General features: G+C 45.6%; 1 protein-coding gene across 1 annotated transcript; it reads left to right on the plus strand.

The window, feature by feature from the left end:
* Window positions 1-9,420: 9,420 nt before the first annotated feature.
* Window positions 9,421-16,824, plus strand: LOC128686629 (cytosolic carboxypeptidase 1; the record flags this gene model as incomplete). Its single annotated transcript, XM_070081148.1, is given in 2 exon segments — window positions 9,421-9,859; window positions 14,856-16,824. A coding segment is annotated over 1 exon segment (382 nt), but the record flags the coding sequence as incomplete, so codon positions are not given.
* Between the last annotated feature and the right edge of the window lie 3,737 nt (window positions 16,825-20,561).

The raw sequence follows: 20,561 nt of genomic DNA on the forward strand, positions 1-20,561 counted from the left end.
AAAAAGCACTCAGAATGCCTTGGAGCTTGAAGCACAAAGCAATGAGAAGACTGTACCCATGCGGCTCGCTTGAGTACTGGATTAGTCACCTGGGTTAGTTGCTGGGTGGCTTATCTTAACTCTTCGCACAGAATGGCTTGATAATTTCTAATGATGAGCACAGCAGGGGTGGAAAGCTGGCTTCTCAGGCAGGCAAAGCTGGATGGAGTAGGCTAGGCTGACCGACTCCCTCACCACAGACTGTCTTACTGGCTTATTTTGCAAACTCGGGTCAACCCCTCGGGAGTGATGCAAATAAGCAGATAAACACTAATACAAAGAGACTGACCAGTGAGTAATGTAGTGGCTGGTAGATGCTTGATTGAGGTAGCTGGCTTGGCTAGGTCGGCCTACTGGCGACACGAAATGGCCGTCTTGCTGGTCGAAAGAAATCTCCACACATCGGCGTAATTATCAATTTTACGCCCACACTGCTGCCACCAAATTGTCGTATGGGGTTCGGTAATAGAATGATGGATAAGGTAAACTCACTTGTTGGATGGTAACGCTATATTGTCAGACTGTGGTAATGGGAGATGGAGCCCAGCCTGCCGTGTCTTGCCTTCTACTATGCCTATGCATCGACTGAGGCCGAGGTAGCTCGTCTCACTCGCTCGCTGCATCCCATGACGTCATACAATCACAGGCCTAGGGATCTTCTATATAAACACATGGATGGTACTATGATACGCTATACAACACATATAAGGGGATCAGCAACTATGCTGACAACAGGGGGGTGGAGGAGTGGCACTACTGATCAAAAACCGATAGAATTTTGATGAGCTGGAGAGAGGAGACAGTGGAGAAGCAAGCGATTACATAATAGGAACACTTCAGTCTGGAGGTCCCAAGGTGGTAATTGCAGTGATGGAAAACCCACCATAGAACAGCAGGAGTATGATGAGAGCAATAGAGCGATGGTAGACACACTGGCTGCAGTGGCCAGAAGCGCTCATGCATGCAGGGCAAAGCTCCTGATCATGGGTGACTTTAACCACAAGGAAATCGACTGGGAGAACTTGGAGCCACATGGGGGCCAAGATACATGGAGGGCTAAGATGATGGAGATGGTACTGGAAAACTTCATGTACCAACACATAAGGGACACTACAAGAGACAGAGGAGAGGATGAACCAGCAAGACTGGACCTAGTATTCACCTTGAGTAGTGCAGATATTGAGAACATCACATATGAAAGACCCTTTGGGGCCAGCAACCATGTAGTTTTAAGCTTTGAATACACAGTAGAGCTACAAGTGGAGGGGGAAGCAGGAAGGCCAGGGTGAATGAAGCCAAACTACAAGAAAGGGGACTACACGGAAATTAGGAACTTCCTGAATGAGGTTCAGTGGGACAGAGAACTGGCAGGGAAGTCAGTTAATGAGATGATGGAATATGTAACAACAATGTGCAAGGAGGCTGAGGAGAGGTTTGTACCCAAGGGTAACAGGAATAATGAAAAATCCAGGATGAGCCCATGATTCACCCAAAGATGCAGGGAGGCAAAAACCAAGTGTGCTAGGGAATAGAAGAAATATAGAAGGCAAAGGACCCAGGAGAATAAGGAGAGCAGTCGTAGAGCCAGAAATGAATATGCACAGATTAGAAGGGAGGCCCAATGACAATATGAAAACGACATAGCAGCGAAAGCCAAATCTGACCCGAAACTGTTATACAGCCACATCAGGAGGAAAACAACAGTCAAGGACCAGGTAATCAGGCTAAGGAAGGAAGGAGGAGAGACAAGAAGAAATGAAAGTGAAGTATGTGAGGAACTCAACAAGAGATTCAAAGAAGTGTTCACAGAGGAGACAGAAGGGGCTCCAAAAAGACGGAGAGGTGGGGTACACCACCAAGTGCTGGACACAGTACACACAACCAAGGAAGAAGTGAAGAAGCTTTTGAGTGAGCTAGATACCTCAAAGGCAATGGGGCCGGATAACATCTCTCTATGGGTCCTGAGAGAGGGAGCAGAGGTGCTATGTGTACCCCTAACAACAATATTCAATACATCTATCGAAACAGGGAGATTGCCTGAGGCATGGAAAACAGCAAATGTAGTCCCAATCTTTGAAAAAGGAGACAGACATGAAGCACTAAACTACAGACCAGTGTCACTGACATGTATAGTATGCAAAGTCATGGAGAAGATTATCAGAAGAGTGGTGGAACACCTGGAAAGGAATGATCTCATCAACAGCAGCTAACATGGTTTCAGGGACGGGAAATCCTGTGACACAAACCTCCTGGAGTTCTATGACGTGGTGACAGCAGTAGGACAGGGGAGAGAGGGGTGGGTGGATTGCATTTTCTTGGACTGCAAGAAGGCGTTTGACACAGTTCCACACAAGAGATTAGTGCAAAAACTGGAGGACCAAGCAGGGATAACAGGGAAGGCACTACAATGGATCAGGGAATACTTGTCAGGAAGACAGCAGCGAGTCATGGTACGTGGCGAGGTGTCAGAGTGGGCACCTGTGACCAGCGGGGTGCCACAGGGGTCAGTCCTAGGACCAGTGCTGTTTCTGGTATTTATGAACGACATAACAGAAGGAATAGACTCCGAAGTGTCCCTGTTTGCAGATGACGTGAAGTTGATGAGAAGACTTCATTCGATGGAAGACCAGGCAGAACTACAAAGGGATCTGGACGGGCTGCAGACCTGGTCCATCAATTGGCTCCTGGAGTTCAACCCCACCAAGTGCAAAGTCATGAAGATTGGGGAAGGGCAAAGAAGACCGCAGACGGAGTACAGTCTAGGGGCCAGAGACTACAAACCTCACTCAAGGAAAAAGACCTGGAGTTCATTACCTTTGTAAATTGTGAGTTCATTACCTTTGTAAATTGTGAATTCATTACCTCTGTAACTTGCTCAGCTATCAAAACTTTGAGGCCCAGTCCCTGGACCCATTATGTACCTCTGTAATCTTTTGACTACCGCCCACAGGATGGGTATGGGGTGCATAATAAACATATTAAACTAACTAAAAGGAAAAAGATCTTGGGGTGAGTATAACACCAGGCACATCTCCTGAAGCGCACATCAACCAAATAACTGCTGCAGCATATGGGCGCCTAGCAAACCTCAGAACAGCATTCCGACATCTTAATAAGGACTCGTTCAGGACCCTGTACATCGTGTACGTTAGGCCCATATTGGAATATGCGGCACCAGTTTGGAACCCACACCTAGCCAAGCACGCAAAGAAACTAGAGAAAGTGCAAAGGTTTGCAACAAGACTAGTCTCAGAGCTAAGAGGTATGTCCTATGAGGATAGGTTAAGGGAAATCGACCTGACGACGCTGGAGGACAGGAGAGATAGGGGGGACATGATAACGACATACAAAATACTGAGAGGAATTGACAAGGTGGACAAAGACAGGATGTTCCAGAGATGGGACACAGCAACAAGGGGACAGTTGGAAGTTGAAGACACAGATGAATCACAGGGATGTTAGGAAGTATTTCTTCAGCCACAGAATAGTCAGGAAGTGGAATAGTTTGGGAAGCGATGTAGTGGAGGCAGAAGTATGATAAAGCTCACGGCTCAGGGAGAGTGACCTAGTAGCGATCAGTGAAGAGGCGAGGCCAGGAGCTGAGTCTCGACCCCTGCAACTACAATTAGGTGAATTAGGTGAGTACACACACACACGCCCCCACACACACACACCTCACACACGGATATACAACAGGCCTAGTGTCTAGTCGACGTGTGCCTACATGGCAATAAAATGGAGCCTGGCAGTAGTGACATCCAAGAGTCTGCTTATTTGACTGGATGCACCATAGACATGTGGCTCCTCCTCCATGATAGAATGATGATAGATGGACTGACTAATGTCAGTCTCCCTCAGTCTTAAGTCAATAAAGTTCAGTTTAAGTACTTTTCTAATTATTGTTCTCATACTGCTGACAACCCAAGATTGTAATCTACTCCCTCTTTGAGAGAGTATAACCTAGCCAGTTTATCAATTCTATCATGCATCTGGAGACCACTGTGAGATGGAATCCACAGCATGTGCACGCTGACTCCACTTTCAACAATCTTACCATACCATAATTTATACATCAGTTACAATTAAAGTGTCAACCTTATATACATGGACGCATTTGAGTGCAAGGAGTTTGTGTAGTAAGTGGTGTGTATGTGTACTCACCTATATGTACTCACCTTTATGTGGTTCCAAGGGTCGAATCACATCTCCTGACCCCGCCTCTGCGCTATCCGCTACTAGGTCACTCTCTCCCATCTCCTAGAACTTTATCATACCTCTTCTTAAAGCTACGTACGGATCTTGCCTCCACTATTTCATTTTCCAGATTATTACACTTCCTGACAACTCTAAGGGTAAAGAAATACTTCCTAACATCCCTATGACTCGTCTGAGTTTTCAACTTCAGTTGTGGCCCCTTGTTCTTGTGTCCCATCTCTGAAACATTCTATCCCTGTCCACCTTGTCAATTCTTTTCAGTATTTTATACGTCATCATCATGTCCCACTATCCCTTCTATCCTCTAGTGTCATCAGGATGAGTTCCCTTAACCTCTCCTCTTACCCTCTCCTCCGGGGCTAGTCTTGTCACAAACTTTTACACTTTCTCCAGTTTCTTGACGTGTTTGACTGGGTTTGGGTTCCATACTGATGCTGCATACTTCAATATGGACCTGACGTATACGGTGTACAGTGACCTGAATGACTCTTTACTTAGATGTCGAAATGCTATTCTCAGGTTTGCCAGGCGCCCATATGCTGCAGCGGTTATTTGAGTGATGTGCACCACAGGGGATGTGCTCGGTATAATGTTTACCCCAGGACCCTTTTCCTTAAGTGAACTTTGCAGTCTTTGATCCCCCTAGCCTGTACTCAGTCTGCGGCCTTCTGTGTCCTTCCTCAATCTTCATGACTTTGAACCTGGTGGGGTTAAACTCTAAGAGCCATTTGTTGTACCAGTTACAGCCTATCTACATCCCCTTGTAATCTTACCTGATCCTCGTCCGCTTGTATTCTCCTCATTAGTTTCACTTCATCAACCAACAGGGACACATCTGAGTCTATTCCTCCCATCATATAATTCACATACACACGAAACAGCACCAGACCTAGGACTGACCCTTGTGGAGACCCACTCGACACATGGGCCCACTCTGACACTTTACGTTTCAACACTCGTTGCTTCTTTCCCGTCAGGTAATCCCTAATCAATTGCAGTGCTTTCCCTACTATTCCTGCATGCTCCTCTAATTTTTGAATCAGTTTCTTGTGTGGTACTATCTCAAAAGTCTTCTTACAGTCCAAAAAGATGCAATCTACCTCTCCTCTACAGTTTCTTTTTGATTATAATAATAATAATAATAATAATAATAATAATAATAATAATAATACCTCTCCCTCTCTCTCCTGTCTTACTTCTATTACCTTGTCGTGGAACTCTAGTAGATTTGTAACACAGGATTTCCCATCCCTGAAGCCGTGCTGATTGCCATGCATGAGCCCAATCCTTTGTGTGCTCCACCACTCTTCTGATAATCTTCTCCATGACTCTACATACTATAAATGTCAGTGACACTGGTATGTAGTTTAATGCTGCCTGTCTGTCTCCTTTCTTAAAAATTGGAACTACATGTCTTCCACACCTCACGCAGTTGCCCTGTTTCGATAGATTTATTGAAGATTGCTGCTAGCGGCACACACAGTTGCTCTGCTCCCTCTCTCAGGACCCATGGAGATATGTTATCTGGGCCCACCGCCTTCGAGTTTCTTCATCTACTCCTTGGTCATGTGCAGTGTGTGTCCAACACTTACTGGTGCACCCTGCCTCCTCGGTTTGCTGGAAGCTTTTCTGTCTCTACTATGAATACTCTAAATCTCGTATTAAATTCATCACATACTTCCTGGTCACTGTTTGTGAGCTCCCGTCTTTCTTTCCTCAGCCTGATTACCTGGTTCTTGGCTGTTATTTTCCTCCTAATATGACTGTATAACGACTTTGGTTCAGATTTGGCTTTTGATGCTATGTCGTTCTTGAATAGCCTGTGGGCCTCTTTCCTTATCCCTGCATATTCGTTTCTGGTTCTGCTTAATTCCTTGTTTTCTTGAGTCCTTCGCCTTCTATATATTTTTTTCATACTTTAGCACACTTGGCTTTGGCCTGTTTACACCCCCAGGTAAATCATGGGGTCACTCTGATCTTTCCATGTTTTCTGTTACCCTTTGATATAAATTTCTCCCCTGCCTCCCTGCACTTAGTGGTCACTTGTTTCATCATTTCATATACTTTCTTACCTTCTACTTCTCTTTCCCAATGAACCTCATGCAGGAATTGCCTCATACCTGTGTAGTCCCCTTTCTTGAAGTTTGGCTTCTACCGTCCTTCTCGTGCTGCTTCATTATTCATTGTTAACTCTACAAGGTATTCAAAACTCAGGACATCGTGATCACTAGCATCAACGGGCATTCTGTGTGTGATAGCCCCCTATCTGTGAACTGTTCAAGGTGAATATGAGGTCTAGCCTTGCTGGAACATCCTCTCCTCTCTCTGGTTGTATTCCTAATATGTTGGTGCATGAAGTTTTCGAGTACTGTCTCCAGCATCTTAGTCCCCCATGTTTCTGGTCTCCCATGTGACTCTAGGTTTTCCCAGTCAGTCTCCCAATGCTTGAAATTCCACGTTATGATGTGTGTGTGTGTGTTCGCCTATTTATACTAGCCTGTTTTTGGTTGCAGGGATCCATTCTCAGATCCTAGCCCCACCTCTTATTAACTTGCCACTCTCGTAGCCTCGTGGGTCCTACTCTTAAAATTATGTATTGAGCCTACCCCCACCATTGTCTTACTAAGGTCATTCCACTTCCCGACCACCTCTGAGACAACAAATACTTCCTAATATCCTGTGGCTTATCTGTGTCCCCAAGTTTCCGTTTCTTGCCTTTTTAACGGCCTATCCCTGTCTACCCTTCAATTCCCCTGAGTATTTTCTATTAGTAATGTCTCTCCCGATTCTTTTGTCCTCCAGTGTCGTATGTGTGTAATCAGCTAGCTGCGCCCTTGATGCATCATGCTGGGATTTGGCAGAGAGCACAGAAAATTCTAGTAAAAGTTTCTAGTAGTGGTCATAGTGTGGGGTTGCTCACATGGCTGGCGAGTCTGTCCTCTGAGTACTGAGGATTAGAACGTTAAGATTCTCCAGTTGGAGGAGGTTGATTTTTTCTTCAGTTTCATTATAATTTTGTTTATAACTTGAAAGCTGTATAGCCCTTGTGGCTTAGCGCTTCTTTTTGATTATAATAATAATAATATAACTTGAAAACGCCTTTTCAGACTGGCTTCAGATTTTGAACACTGCTTTATTGTAATTAGGAAAGGGTTCGATCAATAATTATCGTGTTCATGGGCCCTCCAGTTAATGTTATGTAGACTATTCCATTATTCTTGGAATGTGTTCGGTAACTTTGGAAAGCCTCTTTTTTAACATGGCTGTATCCTGCTCAGTAGATGCACATTTGCCAATTTTGTGTAATATTATGTGTAATTTTCTCATTAAATCAAGTTAAATGTGCTTGAGTATTCCTCTTTGGAATAGTAGTAGTAGTAGTAACAACAGTAGTAGTAATAGCAGTAGTAGTAATAGCAGTAGTAGTAATAGTGATGATATTGGTGGCTGTGATGGTAGCAGGGTTGATGTAATTGCCCATATAACCAAAAAAAAAAACCTGGATTTTCTTTGGTTTAAAAGAGGCACATACAAGTAGGGAAATATTTGTATTTATATGTTATTATAAAATTACTTAATTGTACCTACTTTTTATATACCTTTAAGAGTGGTGGTTCTTACCCTTTCTAAGTGCCCGTACTTCCTCAGTACGTAGTAGTATTTTTCGTACCCCCTGGTAATGAACTTCCATTTCTTCCGGAAAATGTCTTTGTTCTTACAGCAAACACAAATATGAAGATGAAGTAGAACAGTGACACAGTTATGAATAAATGAATAAGAGCTTGTATGCATTCGAGTATAACCAGAAAGAAAAATACATTAGTGTTTATGGCTGCTGTGTTGCTGATTCTCATTAGTGAGGATGCTGAAACCAGGTTCTTTTTTAGAAATACTCACGCATGTCTCACTTCCATGAGACGGTTTTTAACCTATGTTTTGTGCACAAATAGGTGGTGGCAGATGGCACGAGAATCACAGAAGCTTTTCTGCTACCTGTGGGAACATTATGAGTTGTGCACAACAATTTTTTTACCGTCATTGATTCAAATTATATTTGGATTATTAATTAGCTTTCAGCTCAAGATCATCTTTCATTTTATTGCTATCATCCGTGGAATCCGGATTTAGAGTAAATGGGTTCTGTATCCATCCGTAAACCACGGAAACTTTTCCGTGATTAAAGTAACTTCAAAAACACTTCATCAATTCCTATAAATGTTGTTTCAACTCAGTCACGATAGGCAGTTCTTTTTGCTGCACCAGCAGCCTCATCCGGTTAAGGAAAATTAGCAAAATTTATGTTCTAAATGCGATTTATTCATACTGGAAGTTTTTGTGTGAAAATTGACAACTTTTTTCCTGGCAGTGATCATATTCAATACTGTTCCGTGGATGACAGCGTTCTGTTCGTACAGTTCAATCTCGTACCCCAACTTTGCTTTCCTTCGTACCTCTGGTTAATTACCACTGTTAGAGACTTTAGAAGCCTCACATGTTCCTAAGAAATATTTGAAAGGAATGCTGTCAGCGTAATGAGAGACACTTGGTTAAAATGTGTTAATTAACTTATGTATGTTAGAATTGTGACTTGATAATATTGCAAACGTCTTTATGAATCACCTCTCATATGTGCGTGTTTTCTGTGTAAGATAAATGTAAAACGCGGCTAGGAAATTTAACCTTGCTTGACAGCAAACACGTTGAACAGGTTTCCACCCACTTGTCAGTGTCAGTACATGTGAGTGAACACTTGCCAGTGTTTCAGTACATGTGAGTGAACACTTGCCAGTGTCAGTACATCTTTGATCCAGTAACCCTGAGAGTTTGTTTCATTAGCCAGGGATGACACTGTCAGTCACTACTCATCTGACATGATGTTTGGTTCATCAGTCAAGAATAGCAGTGTTAGTCACTAACATAACAGGTTGTTTGGTCCAGTAGTCAAGGATGGTACTGTGTCGGTTTGTCTTGTGTGCTGTTGTAGTGTGGACAGCGCTGTTAAATACTGTTTCCCACGCTTGGTATGTGCGAAGAGGACATGGGGTGGTAGTGGGCGGATGGAAGGATAGAGAAATGTGAGGGTGGTAGTACTGTAGTGGAAGACGGAACATGGAGGGAGGGGTGGGAGATGTAGCAGTGGAAGAGGGAGAGGTGATGTAACTGGTAGTGGATTTGTCACGTAACGACAGGTGTGTCAGTAGCCAACTATCGCTCCCACCCTCCACCACTACCTGCTACGTCACCTCTACCCCGGTTGAGGGAGATTTAAGGTGGTAGTGGTGGTGGGAGTTACGGGAACAGTGTGTGTAAGGCGGGTAGTGGAGATAGCAGCATCAGTTGGCACTGTTGTGGGATGGTGGTCACTCAACTCAGTGTGCAAGTGTGTGTGTGGACCTGCCCGCAGTTCCCATACTTTAGCTAGGCTTGACTCTAAATTGCCCTCTCTCCACACGCTGACATCCGCCAACAGACGGATATACTACTGTCCACCGAAAGTGTTGCTCCGTAATTTTTTTGTCGTTAGTAAATTATGAGTTTCACATCATCATATGAACCTTAAGTAAACACAAGCTGTGTGAAAACATTTAACTGCGCTAGTTCCTTGGTGAGACATAGTTTAGTTGCAAGCAGCCCCATGATAGCGTTGTAAGACATAGGTCAGTACAAGCAGCCCCATGATAGCGTTGTTCATGGGGCTGTGGTTGGCGATAGGTCTTAAGGAATCTCACGATTGCGTTGAACATGGCTATTGGTAACCCGTGATAGCTTTGTGTATGTATATGGGGTGGTGGTTTGTTGTAAAACTTTTGGTAATCTGCTTTCCCACCACCTCTGTGTGTGATCTTGATATTTTTCAAAATAAGTACCATCTCTGTATATAATTTAGTTCATTGCCTATGTGTAGTTAAAGAAAGTTATGTTCTTCGTATACTGTCTTTTGTGTTTAGCTTGCCATGTGTGTGTGTGTGTGTGCGTGTGCGTGTGTGTTAGTTACCATTTTGTCCTAGGCACATGTCGATTAGACACTAGGCCTGTTGTATAGTGTGTGTGTGTGTGTGTGTGTACTCACCTAGTTCTCACCTAGTTGAGGTTGCAGGGGTCGAGTCCAAGCTCCTGGCCCCGCCTCTTCACTGGTCACTACTAGGTCACTCTCCCTGAACCATGAGCTTTATCGTACCTCTGCTTAAAGCTATGTATGGATCCTGCCTCCACTACATCGCTTCCCAAACTATTCCACTTCCTGACTACTCTGTGGCTGAAGAAATACTTCCTAACATCCCTTTGATTCATCTGTGTCTTCAGCTTCCAACTGTGTCCCCGTGTTGCTGTGTCCAGTCTCTGGAACATCCTGTCTTTGTCCACCTTGTCAATTCCTCTCAGTATTTTGTAAGTCGTTATCATGTCTTCCCTATCTCTCCTGTCCTCCAGTGTCGTCATGTTGATTTCCCTTAACCTCTCATCATAGGACATACCTCTTAACTCTGGGACTAGTCTTGTTGCAAACCTTTGCACTTTCTCTTGTTTCTTTACATGCTTGGCTAGGTGTGGGTTCCAAACTGGTGCCGCATACTCCAATATGGGCCGAACGTACACAGTGTACAGGGTCCTGAACGATTCCTTATTAAGATGTCGGAATGCTGTTCTGAGGTTTGCTAGGCGCCCATATGCTGCAGCAGTTATTTGGTTGATGTGCGCTTCAGGAGATGTGCCTGGTGTTATACTCACCCCAAGATCTTTTTCCTTGAGTGATGTTTGTAGTCTCCGGCCCCCTAGACTGTACTCCGTCTGCGGTCTTCTTTGCCCTTCCCCAATCCTCATGACTTTGCACTTGGTGGGATTGAACTCCAGGAGCCAGTTGCTGGACCAGGTCTGCAGCCTAACCAGATCCCTTTGTAGTTCTACCTGGTCTTCGATCGACTGAACTCTTCTCATCAACTTCACGTCATCTGCAAACAGGGACACCTCGGAGTTTATTCCTTCCGTCATGTCGTTCACAAATACCAGAAACAGCACTGGTCCTAGGACTGACCCCTGTGGGACCCCGCTGGTCACAGGTGCCCACTCTGACACCTCACCACGTACCATTACTCGCTGCTGTCTTCCTGACAAGTATTCCCTGATCCATTGCAGTGCCTTCCCTGTTATCCCTGCTTGGTCCTCCAGTTTTTGCACTAATCTCTTGTGTGGTACTGTGTCAAACGCCTTCTTGCAGTCCAAGAAAATGCAATCCACCCAACCCTCTCTCTCTTGTCTTACTGCTGTCACCATGTCATAGAACTCTAGTAGGTTTGTGACACAGGATTTCCCGTCTCTGAAACCATGTTGCCTGCTGTTGATGAGATCATTCCTTTCTAGATGTTCCACCATTCTTCTCCTGACAATCTTTTCCATGATTTTGCATGCTATACATGTCAGTGACACTGGTCTGTAGTTTAGTGCTTCATGTCTGTCTCCTTTTTTAAAGATTGGGACCACATTTGCTTTCTTCCATGCCTCAGGCAATCTCCCTGTTTCAATAGATGTATTGAATATTGTTGTTAGGGGTACACATAGCGCCTCTGCTCCCTCTCTCAGGACCCATGGAGAGATGTTATCTGGCCCCATTGCCTTTGAGGTATCTAGCTAACTCAGAAGCCTCTTCACTTCTTCCTCTGTTGTGTGTACTATGTCCAGCACATGGTGGTGTACCCCACCTCTCCGTCTTTCTGGAGCCCCTTCTGTCTCCTCTGTGAACACTTCTTTGAATCTCTTGTTGAGTTCCTCACATACTTCACGGTCATTTCTTGTTGTCTCTCCTCCTTCCTTCCTTCCTTAGCCTGATTACCTGGTCCTTAACGGTTGTTTTCTTCCTGATGTGGCTGTATAACAGCTTCGGGTCAGATTTGGCTTTTGCTGCTATGTCGTTTTCATATTGACGTTATGGTCACCCCAAGGTCTTTCTCCCTGAGTGAGGTCTGTAGTCTTTGTCCACCTAGCCTATACTCTGTCTGCGGTCTTCTTTGCCCCTCCCCAATCTTCATGACTTTGCATTTGGCTGGATTGAATTCGAGAAGCCAGTTACTGGACCACATGTCCAGCCTCTCCAGGTCTCTTTGCAGTCCTGCCTCATCCTCGTCCGATTTAATTCTTCTCATCAACTTCACATCATCTGCGAACAGGGACACTTCAGAGTCTATTCCTTCCATCATGTCGTTCACATATATGAAAAATAGCACTGGTCCTAGAACTGACCCCTGTGGGACCCCGCTCGTAACAGGCGCCCACTGTGATCCCTCTTCACGTACCATGACTCGTTGCTGCCTCCCTGTCAGATATTCCCTTATCCATTGCAGTGCCCTCCCTTTTACATGCGCCTGATCCTCCAGCTTCTGCACTAATCTCTTGTGGGGAACTGTGTCAAAGGCCTTCCTGCAGTCTAGGAAAACGCAATCTACCCACCCCTCTCTCTCGTGTCTTACTTCTGTTACCTTGTCATAAAACCCCAGGAGGTTTGTGATACAGGATTTGCCTTCCATGAACCCATGCTGGTTTTCATTTATAATCTTGTTCCTTTCCAGGTGTTCCACCACTCTCCTGATAATCTTCTCCATGACTTTGCACACAATACATGTCAGAGACACAGGTCTGTAGTTTAGTGCCTGTGTGTGTGTGTGTGTGTGTGTGTGTGTGTGTGTGTGTGTGTGTGTGTGTGTGTGTGTGTGTGTGTGTGTGTGTGTGTGTGTGTGCGTGTGTGCGCGTGTGTGTGCGCGCATGCGTGTGCGTGCGTGTGCGTGCGTGTGCGTGTACTCACCTATTATGGTTGCAGGGGTCGATTTATAGCTCCTGGCTCCGCCTCTTCATTGACTGCTACTGGGTCCTCTCTCTCCCTGCCCCATGAGCTTTATCAAACCTCGTCTTAAAACTATGTATGGTTCCCGCCTCCACTACGTCACTTTCTAGGCTATTATGCTGCCTGACAACTCTATGACTGAAGAAATACTTCCTAACATCCCTTTGACTCATCTGCAGTATTTTATATGTCGTTATCATGTCTCCCCTGACCCTCCTGTCCTCCAGCGTCGTCAGGCCGATTTTCCTTAACCTTTCTTTATAGGACATTCCCCATAGCTCTGGAACTAACCTGTGTGTGTGCGCGTGCACGTGTGCATGGCAACGTTTCGCTCCTGGAGAGCGAAACGTTGCCACAATAAAATGTCACATTAGTTGCACTTGTGTCCTTTTACCTAACACATTGTCAGTAATTCTGTCAATATTAATACAGCTAGACTATGGCAGCGACATTAAGAAGTTACATACGATCAGTTTTTTTGTGATTATGACTATAAAATTGTTATTACTGTTGTTGCTGTTGAACAGCGGTTTAGTGCCGACGGAGGTAGCAATGATACGGCCGTGGACTAGTTTGGTTTTAATTGGATAGGAGTGAGTACACAACACACACACACAATGTTGTCAGGAAGTGACGTAGTTGAGGCAGGAACCATACATAGTTTTAAGACGAGGTTTGATGTAACCATGGAGCAGGGAGAGAGGACCTAGTAGCAATCAGTGAAGAGGCGGGGCCAAGAGCTATGACTCAACCTCTGCAACCACATATAGGTGAGTCAACATATACCAGAAAATCACGTGTATACCCGAGATAAAAATGCAATGATGTGGGGTAGATAAGGATTTGCAAATTGGAGAACCAGCTTGTGTGCATTGTAGTGTAATTATGCAGTGCAGGCCCCTCAAGGAAGGTTCCTTGATGTTGGTGAGGGGCTCTTGATTTAGGGAATTGGATCTGTGCTCCAGTTCCCCGAATTAAGCCTGAATGCCTTCCACATCCCCCCCCCCCAGGCGCTGTATAATCCTCCGGGTTTAGCGCTTCCCCCTTGATTATAATAATAATAATAATATGCAGTGCAGGTTTAATTTAATAGTGATGTGTTTAGGTGTTAACGTAGTGGATTTAGGTCGTACAGTAGTGGGTTTAGCTCATAAGGCAGGTGGTTAAGGTACTTAGGTAGTGAGCGTCATAAATTAGTGGGTTTAAGTAATAAATTTATGGCTTCCATAAGAGAAGTTCTTCCTATATAGTTCAAGGATTTCATCTGGACTGGTGCTTATTATAGGTAGAAGAGTGGCAGCGTGTCAAAGAGCTGTGATTGTCGCGTCATCTCACGTGTCTCTGGTAATTACAGAGCAGCGGGAATGATTGCTCGGTTTGTCTTGTCAAGGTGGTAGTTAGGGCGTGGTGAGAGAAGGGGTGGTAGTGGTGTGGTGGCGTGGTTAGTGATGGTGAGGGCGTGAGTGACGGTATTAAGGGCGAGGCTTTATAGTGCGAGATCATGGATAGTTATATGAGTGACACAAGGCTATACACAACGGTTGCTATTTAACAGTAAGGTACACTAAACAAGAGGCAGTCCTGACACGAGGGCGTCGGCGGAAGTTCAGGGCCTAGGTAGTGGTGTTAGGGCGGGATTGGTGTGAGGACATGCGTTGTGCTGGTGAGAACGTGGGTGGTTAGGGCGTGGGTAGTGGTGATGAAGGCGTGTGAGGGCTGGATGAAAACACGTGAGGTACGACATATTGATCGTGGGTTCCTCTCTTTGCAGATGCCACTGCGGGAAGCAACTTGAGCGCCGCCGCCACCACCGCTACTGACTCTCCACACTGGTGTCTGGCGTCTGAAACACTCTTCCCCTCCCCACACACACACACCGTGGACGCCACCTTCACATCTTCTGAGGTACCTCACTTCACCGCTGGTGAGCCGCCAGCACATCAGCGCCGGGCTCATCCCTCTCCTAGTCCGGCTTGCTGAGGTCTTCCAGTCTGCAACCTTCCGCTCATCAGGTGTGGTGCCAGGGCAGTGCCAGGTTTCCCCCACCTAGTCGTGCCTCCTGTGTTTGGAATTGACCTGGTTTCCTCGACACCTGCACGGCCCGCTCACCAGTCCAACGCACCGTCTCATACCTATTAGTAAGGTCATCTTGTGCACGTCTTAAGTTCGTCGTAGCGAGGATATGGTTCAGGAGGTGGCGACGAAAAAAGTTGGTTTTCAAGAACGAACCAAGTAAGTCTTTGAACGCGAGAGGTGGTGAGTTGAATCAGGTCTTGCTCACCACATTCAGGAGTACACATACACTTCAATGTTAATTGTGTCGAACATTGTCCACACAAGTAACAGGCGTTATTAAGAGTCTGGTACTTAGCACCACGCGGTGGCTGCCTCGTGTCTAGTGTGTACATACGTGCGTGCATGTATGTGCACGCAGAATCCCGCAGTAGAGGATCGAAGCCGGGTGGCCTAGATATCTTGGGTACGTTTGTAGCGGACTGTACACGCGCAGTGTCCTTTCTGAAGGGAAAGCTGTGATATCTGGGCTCCTCTGCAACGTTAACCTAAAGCCAGACTCTCTTCTATTGACCAGTGCTGTAAACTCTTCTGCATGCTCACATCTTAAGAGATGAGCAGCTGTTACTTCATGTTTTAGAAATATTAGCTCATGTTGTAAATTAAATGTAACTAATATAAAAATTAACCAAAGGAACATTGAATGAAAAGCGGTTTCGTGTGACGTTAAATTATTCTCTAGTTCAAGAATTAAGCAGTACATAACACTGACTCCTCTCACGTGCAGAATTGGCAGTGAATAATCATGCGTTATTGTGTGTGTAACTGCAGCAAGTTAACACTTGACACAACTTGACGCTAAGGAGGATCGTAAAGTTTTCCTCTTGCCTCTCCAGGTAATCAGTCTTCCCAGATCACTGTAGTCCGTCCCAGTAGTGGTGACAGTGCCCACCCCTTTATGTGTACCTGCTTCACTTCCATAGTATTTGTTACATACGTGTGTGCATGCATAAACGTTAGGTTGTGCTCTAACACTACATATACAGTTGTTAACCTTATCCATAACTCCGTGAGTAGTCCTCACCTCTATAATTACGTCATTAGCCCTAACGTCCGTCCCTCGCCACATGGTTCCTAGAAACAGCAACAACTACAAGAGTTTTTGCAACAGTACGTGAGCATTTGTCACTTGGGACATCATCGAACATTTTAGGAATATCCTATATAATAACAATAAATATAAAGTTTGATTAACTCTCAGTAGCCACAAAATTCTCCCGTCATCCTGACTGCACATCTGATCTGGTGTGAACTGTGTTTTTGATAACTTTGGATCTTGACGACGATGGCATCAGAGAATGCCTTGGCAGTTTCCCAGCAGCGGCTACCGCAGGAGACGCTCAGGCCAGACGACAAGGTGGATGTGGCCAGGCTGGATAATGAGTCATGCAGACCAGCAGTCAAGGTGGAAGTGGCCAGGTTGGGTAAGGAGTCGTGCAGGCCAGTAGACAGAGTAGAGGTCTTGAGAAGAGAGGTGGCCAGGCTTTCCCAGGAATCGTGTGGATCAGCAGACAAGGAAGAAATGCACAAGCTGCCCCAGGAGGTGAGCAGGTCAGCAGACAAGGAAGAGATGCACAGGCTGGCTCAGGAGGTGTGCAGGTCAGCAGACAAGGTGCAGGTGCTGAAGACAGAAGTGGCGAGGCTGCATTCCAGTCTCAAGATGGAAGGTGAGTAACCATGACCCTCTTAGTCTTCTGGATCACACCTTACACCACCACCACTCTCTTGTTTTCTTTCTCCTGCCTTTCTGCTCTCTCTCTCTCTCTCTCTCTCTCTCTCTCTCTCTCTCTCTCTCTCTCTCTCTCTCTCTCTCTCTCTCTCTCTCTCTCTCTCTCTCTCTCTCTCTCTGAATACCATCAAAATGACTTAATACCCTCTTCAATCTGGTACCCTCTCTGGTAAAATCAGTGGAACGCTGGGTTGCCAGCTGCCAAGTCACCAGTTCGAATCCCAGCACTAATCAAACTGGTGAACACTAATTTACACAAAAGTGTTTTGATGACCTACAGGAAAACTACCCAGAGACAATTCCAGAGGTCACACCACTCTCATGTCCCTGTCTCTGACCAGGCCTACTGGTTGATGGCTGGATCAACCAGACTGTTGGTACGCAGTCTGGTGTAGGCACCACAACCCGGCTGATCAGCGGCTAACTTGAGAATTTGTCTAGTTTCCTCTTGAAGACAACCAGAGGTCTATTGGTAATTTATCTTATTTATGATAGGAGGGATTTTTTCCTTAAAAACTGACAGATTGTGAGTGAACCCTTTATTCAGATTTTCCGTATATTTGGGTATTTAACATATTAAACTTAGCGACATTAGATGTTTGGCTTCCATAACTTTCATTTTCCTTGCCAGATAATTGACGAAGCTATAAACTACATTGTGATATAATCACCTCTCACAGGGTGACACCGTAACAGAATGCTACTCTATGAGCATGCACGCACGCACACACACACACACACACACACACACACACACACACACACACACACACACACACACACACACACACACACACACACACTCACTCACTCACAACCCACTCACTCACTCACAACCCACTCACTGTTCCCTCTGCCACCAATCCCCATATCACAAACCTCACCCCAACAGCTGTCCCTTATGGGCATTCTGACCCCACCCCCATCAACACCAACCCCACCTACACCACAGCCCCCTATAGGCCCCCACCAAGGCTCTCGCTCCCCCAACCCCAATATTCTTGCATGACCACAATGATAGAAAAGAAACTAAGGTTTGGTACACAAACGCGGATGGAATAATGAATACACATGAGGAGTTGAATGAAAGAATCAGTGAAAAATCCCCAGACATCATAGCAGTCACAGAAACAAAACTCGCTGAGACAATAACAGACACAATCTTCCCAACAGGATATCAGATCCTGAGGAAAGATAGAAGGAGTAGAGGGGGAGGAGGGGTTGCACTGCTCATAAAACACCGATGGGGATTTGAGGAAATGGAAGGCATGGACATGATTGGAGAAAGAGACTACATTGTAGGTACAATTCAGTCCGGAGAACATAAAGTAGTCATTGGAGTGATGTATAACCCACCACAGAACTGCAGGAGGCCAAGAGAGGAGTACGAAGAAAACAACAGGGTGATGGTGGACACACTGGCTGAGGTGGCAAGAAGAGCTCACTCGAGCAGAGCAAAGTTACTGGTAATGGGCGATTTCAACCACATGGAGATCGACTGGGAAAACCTGGAGCCACATGGGGGTCCCGAAACATGGAGAGCCAAGATGATGGATGTGGTACTTGAAAACCTCATGCATCAACATGTCAGGACACAACCAGAGAGAGAGGGGAGGATGAGCCAGCAAGACTGGATCTTGTGTTCACCCTGAGCAGTTCAGACATTGAGGACATCACTTATGAGAGGCCCCTTGGAGCTAGCGATCATGTGGTTCTGAGTTTTGACTATATAGTAGAGTTACAAGTGGAGAAGGTAACAGGAACTGAAGGGGACAGGCCAAACTATAAAAGGGGGGACTACACAGGTATGAGAAACTTCCTGCAGGAGGTTCAGTGGGACAGAGAAATGGTAGGAAAATCAGTAAACGAGATGATGGAATATGTGGCAACAAAGTGCAAGGAGGCAGAGGAAAGTTTTGTTCCCAAGGGAAACGGAAATAATAGGAAGACCAAAACGAGTCCTTGGTTTACCCGAAGGTGTAGGGAGGCAAAAACTAAGTGCAACAGAGAATGGAAAAGGTACAGGAGGCATAGGACCCAGGAAAACAAGGAGATTAGTATGAGAGCCAGAAACGAGTATGCACAGATAAGGAGGGAGGCCCAGCGACAGTATGAAAACGACATAGCATCGAAAGTCAAATCTGACCCGAAACTGCTGTATAGCCACATTAGGAGGAAGACAACAGTCAAGGACCAGGTGATAAGGCTGAGGAAGGAAGGTGGAGAACTCACAAGAAACGATCAAGAGGTATGTGAGGAGCTCAACACGAGATTTAAGGAAGTATTTACAGTAGAGACAAAAAGGACTCTGGAGGGACAGACCAGATGGGGACACCTGCAAGGAATACACCAACAAGTGTTGGACGACATACATACAGATGAGGAGGAGGTGAAGAAACTGCTAAGGGACATCGATACCTCAAAGGCAATGGGAACAGACATCTCCCCGTGGGTCCTTAGAGAGGGAGCAGATATGTTGTGCGTGCCACTTACCACAATCTTCAACACATCCCTGGAAACTGGGCAACTACCTGAGGTATGGAAGACGGCAAATGTAGTTCCCATTCTTAAAAAAGGAGACAGAAAAGAGGCACTAAACTATAGACCTGTGTCATTGACGTGTATAGTATGCAAAATTATGGAGAAGATTATCAGGAGGAGAGTGGTGGAGCACCTGGAACGGAACAGGAGTATAAATGCCAACCAGCACGGATTCACGGAAGGCAAATCCTGTGTCACAAACCTTCTGGAGTTTTATGATAAAATAACAGAAGTAAGACAAGAGAGAGAGGGGTGGGTTGATTGCATCTTCTTGGACTGCAAGAAGGCCTTTGACACAGTTCCTCACAAGAGATTAGTGCAGAAGCTAGAGCATCAGGCGCATATAACAGGAAGGGCACTGCAATGGATCAGAGAATACCTGACAGGGAGGCAACAACGAGTCATGGTATCGTAATGATGTATCACAGTGGGCACCTGTGACGAGCGGGGAATCCCACAGGGGTCGGTCCTAAGACCAGTGCTATTTTTGGTATATGTGAACGACATGACGGAAGGGTTAGACTCAGAAGTGTCCCTGTTTGCAGATGATGTGAAGTTAATGAGGAGAATTAAATCTGATGAGGACCAGACAGGACTTCAAAGAGACCTGGACAGACTGGACACCTGGTCCAGCAAATGGCTTCTCGAATTTAATCCTGCCAAATGCAAAGTCATGAAGATGGGGAGGGGCACAGAAGACCACAGACAGAGTATAGGCTAGGTGGCCAAAGACTGCAAACCTCACTCAAGGAGAAAGATCTTGGGGTGAGTATAACACCGAGCATGTCTCCGGAAGCACACATCAATCAGATAACTGCTGCAGCATATGGGCGCCTGGCAAACCTGAGAACAGCATTCCGATACCTTAGTAAGGAATCATTCAAGACACTGTACACCGTGTATGTCAGGCCCATACTGGAGTATGCATCACCTGTTTGGAACCCGCTTGATAAAGCACGTCAGGAAACTAGAGAAAGCAAAGGTTTGCGACAAGGTTAGTTCCAGAGCTAAGGGAATGTCCTATGAAGAAAGATTAAGGGAAATCGGCCTGACCTCACTGGAGGACAGGAGGGTCAGGGGAGACATGATAACGACATATAAAATACTGCGTGGAATAGACAAGGTGGACAAAGA

The sequence above is a fragment of the Cherax quadricarinatus genome, unplaced genomic scaffold, assembly GCF_038502225.1.
Source record: "Cherax quadricarinatus isolate ZL_2023a unplaced genomic scaffold, ASM3850222v1 Contig1846, whole genome shotgun sequence".
Taxonomy (NCBI): domain Eukaryota; kingdom Metazoa; phylum Arthropoda; class Malacostraca; order Decapoda; family Parastacidae; genus Cherax; species Cherax quadricarinatus.